This window comes from Lipotes vexillifer, unplaced genomic scaffold, assembly GCF_000442215.2.
Source record: "Lipotes vexillifer unplaced genomic scaffold, Lipotes_vexillifer_v1.1 scaffold293, whole genome shotgun sequence".
NCBI lineage: Eukaryota > Metazoa > Chordata > Mammalia > Artiodactyla > Lipotidae > Lipotes > Lipotes vexillifer.
In genome coordinates this window covers 339,070-347,146 of record NW_006782084.1, presented here as the reverse complement: position 1 = coordinate 347,146, position 8,077 = coordinate 339,070, and the positions used below count along the sequence as shown (strand labels likewise).

The 8,077-nt window shown below is 42.0% G+C and overlaps 1 protein-coding gene across 2 annotated transcripts in view; it reads right to left on the bottom strand.

Annotated features, from left to right (window-relative positions):
- Positions 1-469: 469 nt before the first annotated feature.
- Positions 470-8,077, bottom strand: part of RBMS1 (RNA binding motif single stranded interacting protein 1) — a 213,958-nt gene continuing 206,350 nt past the window's right edge. Inside the window, exons 11-14 of one of the 2 annotated variants that reach the window (XM_007454974.1) lie at positions 4,149-4,259; positions 3,127-3,207; positions 1,734-1,818; positions 470-718 (exon numbers count right to left, since the gene is read on the bottom strand). In XM_007454974.1, coding sequence (XP_007455036.1) covers positions 1,741-1,818; positions 3,127-3,207; positions 4,149-4,259 — 270 coding nt within the window. In that variant the 3' untranslated portion in view covers positions 470-718; positions 1,734-1,740. Of the gene's footprint in view, positions 719-1,733; positions 1,819-3,126; positions 3,208-4,148; positions 4,260-8,077 lie in introns of those variants that run through there. The other variant, XM_007454975.1, reaches the window with a different exon arrangement.

The following is an 8,077-nucleotide window of genomic DNA, read 5'->3' as shown; positions in this document are numbered from 1 at the left end:
GCATAATAGACCAGCCCATTTGGTCAAAGCATTCTACATCATTAGTTTGAACTAACTTTTACTGAAACAGCTACAGCATCAAAAGAGTTAAGGCAAATTGGAATTCATAGAAAAGGATAAGACACTTCACACTACGTGGAAAGGAAAACGGAAAGCTAAGAAAAGAGACACTGGCTGCAACACTCACACTGCAAGCACAGAACACCAGGGGTGAAGTTGGACTATTTAAACATCAGAAAGCCCATTTCATACAGCTGAAAAAAACACAAACGAAAACACAAAATGAACAAAACCACAAGAATCCGGTCATGCACTTGGGTAAGTCTTCATGGTCTTTGTGCATACCCAGAGAATTGAAGTTTTCTTTTTCTTTTTTTCTTTTTTCTTTTTTTTTTTTCTTCTTTTTTTGCATCATAACATTTGATAAAAATCTTTTTGTATTTTGTTGGTTTTTTTTTTTTTTTTTTTTTTTTTTTTTTTTTTTTTTTTTTTTACTAAAATAAACCTGTTCAGGGGAACAGCTACTAGATGAATTTAAGGGTTTTATGCACCTTATAGAACTTATAGCAAAAATAGTTTTAGTTGATTTCATTATAAATAACGTTTTCAAGAACCTGTGCAAAACTGTCAATAATTTCCTAAAGCACAATTGATCAGAAAAATCCATGATTGTTCAGCCTTCACAACCTTCTTCATTTAAGCACACCCTTCTGTACATCTGGAAGAGAAAAAAAAAAATGCTTTTGTACATTTGGTGTAATATTCCAGAGATTTGTCATCTCTTTCTTGTTTTAAAGATATGTGTTTGAGAAAGGCTCTGCTCATTGCTGGTGGTAGGCCAGTAAATGCAAACTCTGGAACTGAGGTCACTTTTTATGCCCCGAGCCCACCTTTCAAATCTGGGACCTACAACATACTTCACCAGAGCAATCCAGAAACCCAGGTGCTCTGAGTTCCACAGAGCTGTTTTACTGCAATCTGCATGGCAGAGTGACTCGTTTTGAGATCCGTGGTCCAAGTGGGAGCTGGGAGAGCAATCTCTCAATCTAAGGATAGTCATATTAGATTCATAGTCAAGGTACTGCTAATCTTGTAATGCTAGATTAAGCAAAATCTTATATTTCCTTTAGTTTGTGAGCATTAAAACAATATATATATTACATATTTTATATATATATATATATATATATATATAATATAAAAAAATATATAAATGTATTGTTGGACAAATTTGGTACCTGGCATTTCATTGTCTGATTATGTTACCAATCTTTTGGCGGGGGGTGGGTAGGGAGGAAGAGAGTGTAAATATACATTTGACTTCAATATGAGGCACTGTTCTTTTTGGACAAAATACTCATCTACAAATCCACAAAATCACTGTGCAGTACGTGGGCCTCTCACTGTTGTGTCCTCTCCCGTTGCGGAGCACAGGCTCCGGATGCGCAGGCTCAGCGGCCATGGCTCACGGGCCCAGCCGCTCTGCGGCATGTGGGATCTTTCCGGACCGGGGCATGAACCCGTGTCCCCTGCATCGGCAGGCGGACTCTCAACCAATGCGCCACCAGGGAAGCCCAAAATCACTGATTTTAACATTTCAGTAACATTGGATTCCCTGGCCATGACTGAAGCAGTGTGACCAGACCTGAGTTGTTTAAAGTACCATTTTGATACAAGAATCATAGACTTTTCTTGACTTGAGCTCTATAGTGATGGAGACCTTTCTCTCATACCTCACAGTTACTTATTGGGTTGAAAGGTATATGGAGAATGGTCATTAGACGTCTCTACAGCCACCTGCTGCTGACCACTCGCCTCCTACAACAAAGCAGAACAGATGAGACATGTGAGCAAAGAAATCCAAACTCTGTTACCCAGGTTGGGCTGAGTCCCACATCTTAAAAACAAGCACTCCTTAAAAGTGATTTTCTTAATGTCATATAGAGCCTTCAAAGTTAATTATTTCCCTAAGAAGTTAAAATGTCTGACAGACCCAAAGAACCTCCTTTAACTTTTATGAGTTGCCTCTTCACATCAAGCTGCAATTTACCAAACAAATCTCTTACCCTTCGGGGGCCAGATGTGACTTGGAATTCCGTATTTTCAGATTTTAGAATCTGAAACATGGTATGCATATGCTGTACATCAGAGACTATACCCAATGGCGTCTAGGGCTGTACCTCATAATCAAACACATTAATAGGTCTGTGCTGAAAGGCATGAATATGCAGTGTAAATGGGATAAAGATCTTGTCTTACATCAGTTCAGCTTGGGTTCTATCACAGGTCAGGTGTTTTGCTAAAGTAGTTACAAGGAAAATTTTTCGTTTCAGATTTGCTTGTTCCAGCATTGCAGATAAGGGGTTCTGGTAACTGTGGCTATCAATAACTGCGCAAATTTAAATCATTTAGAAGCAAACAAAACAAAACACATCTCACCTCCCCTGTAATCCAGCCACAGTCCTATGGTTGTTTCTGGAATTGGAACCTATGGGGTCTGCCTAGCAGCGGGGATCGACTGGGTTGATGAATTTCCTTGGAATTTCAAGGGTACTTTGCAGGAAAACACTATGCTTTCTGCCCAACTTGGATTCAAATGTCAGACTTCTTCCATATCAATATCATAACAGTATCTTCCATAACAAGAACTAAGAGTTATTTAGCTCTACTAAGTCTCTATAAAAACAGGTATGGTGTGTTCCTCATCCCTGTTACAGTTCTGAAACATTTTTTTTCAAGTATCTTAATGATAACAAGTTAATTTTGGTAATTATTATTACTGATATAATCTTTGGTACTAGTATTGCAAATTCCAGCTTTATCTTAATGTGCCTGTAAGCGTCATTTTACAGGAGACAAGATAGAGCCTTGAAGGGGTATGAAATGTGCTACAAGCCTAGAAAATATCAGTATTTCTGGGAGTCTTGGGGGTGTGGCTTGGATGCTGTTTACTAACTTGTATGCAGAGAATATTTCATAGCTGAAACCAACTCTAGGCATAGACTCCCTCTCAACTCGATTCTTTATGCAAACGTTTGACTTTCGACTGATTCTTCTTTGAGTTCTATTTAACCCATTTCTGAAATTACTCACTGCCAGAACGGCCACTGGACAGTCTATACCAACCTCCACAGGAACCGCCGGCGTCTGCACGTGGGTATACTGTGGCAAGTAGGCCCCCTGCACAGCTGACGTGGCAGGCATGTACTGAAAAGAAGAATACAGTCAGCATGGCCAACGACGAGCCATGGGTGACGGTCACTACAGTTTCTCGTCCTCGGTAATTCAGCATCACTAATGTGCTATTTTATTCTAGAAGGTCTCTCCCTCAAAGGACCTCATGAGTTTCCAGCAGCCCCCTGAACCAGTATCTAGAATTGTTTCCATAGGTGGAGACCCAAGAAGTAAATGACTTATTACATCTTTAGCAGGTCACTGAAAAATGGGAAATGGACCCTTGCTTTCCTGATGCCGACAGCCATCCTTCTCTGAAGGCAGGAGAGGTTTCTCACTGGATGTGTGTGGCCCTGGCTTAGCCTTTACAAGCTGCTTCTGCTGGCTGGGAATGTAAGCCAGGAAAATACTACCCTTTGTTCTTTTAAGCTACCATAGATATGGTCTCAGTTAAAAGCCTCTGGCCATCTGACCATCTAAACACTATACATATCAACCCTGGAAGTGAATCTGGGATTAGTTCAACCCCAGCTCCCAACTGAGTCCCTGGATTTGGAGGAAATAAGTCAATACTAAGATTGTGATTCAGTGCCCCCAAAATCCATATAAGAAGAAATAAGTGAGTAAAAATTCCCTGCCTTGACTACCATGAATCACCTTCATCTTTCGTTTCATGAGACCAGGTCTGCCAGTGTGAATGAACGCTACTAGTCATTAGGGCTAGAAGTGGTCTTGTATGGATACTATATTCTGATAAAGGAGAGACAGATAGATACCCAGAGGACAGACTTTTAGTTCATCAATTAATCAAGAAATATCTGAGTACTTACTATGTGAAAGGCAATGTGGGAGGAGAGAGGGGATCAGACATAATCTCTGACATTACAGAGTCTATAATTGATAAGGAAGACACAGGCTGCATTAATTTACCCTCCTCTGTTTGCTGAGACACATGATATTAATTTGCCACCTACTGTTCCGGTGCTGCCTAGGGACAGATGACTCATCTGCTGGGCCAGAGGGCTGATCATAGATGCGGGTTGTAGTGACATGGTGTGCTCCATTGAGGGAGTTAACACGGCACCCTGGGGAGTCGGAGAAAGAGGAAGTGAGACAAACTTAGGGAGGGAGTGCAGATTCTGGAACAACCTTTTGCAAAGGAAATGCCTTAGTTTACTGTGGAACATGAAGCCAAAATAACCTCCCCTCAAACTTGCAAATGGTGTCATGATTTCTTATAAATGGTCTAGATTGTGTTTCTTGAGACTTTTTAAAAGAGCACCCACTTCACAGAAATCCTTCCATTAAATACCTCTCCCTTGACTTTCACTTAACTGTAAAGCAGCTAGTCCACAGGAGAACTATGGGGTGTGACAGGAAACGCAAACTACTTTTGGCTGGCCAAGGTTACAAAATGCTTAATTTTTTTTTTTAAAGTAAATGACAGTTGATGTTTCATGCAGCCAAAGAACAATATACTATATTGAATATTATAAATACAGTGTTTTGTTCAAAAATGTTAAAAAAATAGTCATTTGATTCAAGGTCAGGCTGCTAGTATCAAGATCACATTCTTCATTCACTCAGTGTTTCTCAGAACTTTCAACTGCAATTTGGAGCCAGGGGAGGGAAGCAGATTCAGATATGGTTAATAATCCAATTTTAGAATCTTTGATTTCATTTGAAAAAATTCTGGTCATCAAAAATAAAATTAAATATAGTTAAAAACAGAGAGGAGGGGTGAAAAAAATCACCCGTATAACCCAGCCTGCCTCTAATACATAGCTGTTAGCATGGTCAGGGTAGCACTGTCCAGATTCTGGCCTCTGCATGTTTTTACAGAGTTGCAACCAGGGCACATGAACTATTTCATATCCTGGGTTTTGCTTCTATTTATTTACTTATTTATTTAGTTTATTTCTGGTTGCATTGGGTCTTCGTTGCGTCTTCGTTGCTGCACACGGGCTTTCTCTACTTGTGGCGAGCGGGGGCTACTCTTCCGTTGCGGTGTGCAGGTTTCTCATTGCAGTGGCTTCCCCTGTTGTACAGCACGGGCTCTAGGCACGCGGGCTCAGTAGTTGTGGCTCGCAGGCTCTAGAGCGCAGGCCCTGTAGTTGTAGCGCTTGGGCTTAGTTGCTCTGCGGCATATGGGATCTTCCCGGACCAGGGCCTGAACCCGTGCACTGGCAGGCGGATTCTTTCTTTTTTTCCTTTTAAAATTAATTAATTTATTTTTGGCTGTGTTGGGTCTTTGTTGCTGCACACGGACTTCCTCTAGTTGCGGTGAGCGGGGGCTACTCTTTGTTGCAGTGCGTGGGCTTCTCACTGTGGTGGCTTCTCTTGCTGCGGAGCACAGGCTCTAGGCGCATGGGCTTCAGTAGTTGTGGCATAGGGGCTCAGCAGTTGTGGCTCACGGGCTTAGCTGCTCGGCGGTATGTGGGATCTTCCCGGACCAGGGCTCGAACCCGTGTCCCCTGCATTGGCAGGCGGATTCTTAACCACTGCGCCACCAGGGAAGTCCCACAGGCGGATTCTTAACCACTGCGCCACCAGGGAAGCCCCTGGGTTTTGCTTTTTAACTTAACATTCCATTACAAATATTTACCTTACTGCCTTACTGTCATTATCATCTTTTTTTTGCGGTACGCGGGCCTCTCACTGTTGTAGCCTCTCCCGTTGAGGAGCACAGGCTCCGGACACGCAGGCTCTGGACACGCAGGCTCAGTGGCCATGGCCCACGGGCCCAGCCGCTCCACGGCATGTGGGATCTTCCCGGACCGGGGCATGAACCCGTGTCCCCTGCATCGGCAGGCGGACTCTCAACCACTGCACCACCAGGGAAGCCCATCATTTTTAATGATTACTTAATGGTACATTAATTGTGTATGAAACTCAATTAGTTCTATTCCCGGATTTTTGCATTTTCTCTAATTTATCCAATTGTAATATTCTTATGGATTATAGCATTCCTCTCACTTTTGCTATCACCCGATTACCTGAGGATGCAATTATTCTTATACACCCTACAAATATTAATGTTAGGTTTTTGGTATCACTGTACCTGACTCATCCCTTAAATATACTGTTATTTACTGATAAATTGATACACAATTGAGGGCAAAGATTGGTGTGCAGGTGTGTTAATGCTGGTTGCAGGCAGTCTAAATCTGGGTGGGGAGAAGGAATGAATCCTCAGGTAGGAGCCTTCTGCACACACCACTACTGTCTCAAAGTTGTTCAACTCACAGATGTGCCTGCCTCTGTCTCTAATAGTTGACCCCTCCCTCCCCCCACAAAGGATATAGATTCATGTCAGAAGTAGTTTGTTATTAATATATTTCCTAAGAAATTTTTTCCTTTAAAAATTTTAATGTGCATCATCAAAAAGTGTGTGGTGGGCTTCCCTGGTGGCGCAGTGGTTGAGAGTCCGCCTGCCGATGCAGGGGACACGGGTTCCTGCCCCGATCCGGGAAGATCCCACATGCCGTGGAGCGGCTGGGCCCGTGTGGGCCATGGCCGCTGAGCCTGCGCGTCCGGAGCCTGTGCTCCGCAACGGGAGAGGCCACAACAGTGAGAGGCCCGCGTACCGCCAAAAAAAAAAAAAAAAAAAGTGTGTGGTGTCATGGAAATGACTCAAAAGCCCAGAATATGCAGAAGGAGCTTCCTGCTCCTCTCCCTCATTCATCTGTAGGAGCTACTGTACTAGGAAGCCCCCAAATGAAAAGTGAGCTGATTTCCAGCATTCCCCAATAGGACAGCACAGAGTACCTGGGATGCAGATTGCCGTAGGCGTCTGTGTGGCTTTGTGGGTGTACGTGTGCAGACGTGTGTGTGGAGAAACACACGTGTGTATGTTTATACAGACACACAACACACATACCTGTATCATCAGAGAGCTCTTCTCCTGTGTCATCAACTAAACATGTTTTGTCTGCTTCTTCAAAGTCATCTCAGCAACTTCCTGTTCAGAATGTGTCCCTGTTCTGCTGTTTCACATGCCTGGTCTAACATTGCATAGTGTCCTCTTTAGGAAGTTGTCCTGAGAGAAATTCCTGTCTCATTTGAAGGCCAAGAACAGTGTGCTTTTCCTAAGCAACTGATCCGTCTTATAAGTACTGTGAACTGTATTGCTTATTAAGATTCCCATTTCGCACTGGTTACTAGAAAGCGTAGGCCAAATGTGTGGCTGCCTCATGGCAAGCGTCTAGATTATTACATTAGGCATTCTTAGTCTTTTTTGTGATTTTGTTCTCCACCTTTATTTTTCAACTTTTAAACCCATGTTTTAATTCCACAAACTGGATTTTATGTATCTCTGAAAAATACATTAACTATACTATCTAATAAGGTGAAGTGTAACTCAATTAAAAAAAATGTAATATATACATAAGTACAGCACATGCTCGTGTCACTAAAGAAATCACCTTTGTTATTCACCAAAGTCGGTGTTACTACTTTAGTTTTTTTATAATTTCCATGGAGAGGCTAACGCTAATGAAAAACTCTAGGTCAGTTTTGAACACTTTATATTTGCATTAAACAGAATGTAAAAAATGAGAGCTATTTCATCCTAAGTATGGTTAAAAATTTAGCAACTTAAAAACTTTAAAATTTAAAGATTCAATGGAACAATCTCCTACGTTTAAATTCTCATGGATTGCGAATTTGACTTAAGGTCAACCACCGATTTATTTTAAGACAAGGTGAGTGAAAGTTTTATAATGAACTCATTCTCATATTTGATATTTAAAATCTCCCAAATCCTACATCATCTTTGGGCAAATGGTTTAAACCCAGGGAATGGTTTTTTTTTTTTTTTTTTTTTTTTTTTGCGGTACGCGGGCCTCTCACTGTTGTGGCCTCTCCCCTTGCGGAGCACAGGCTCCGGACACGCAGGCTCAGC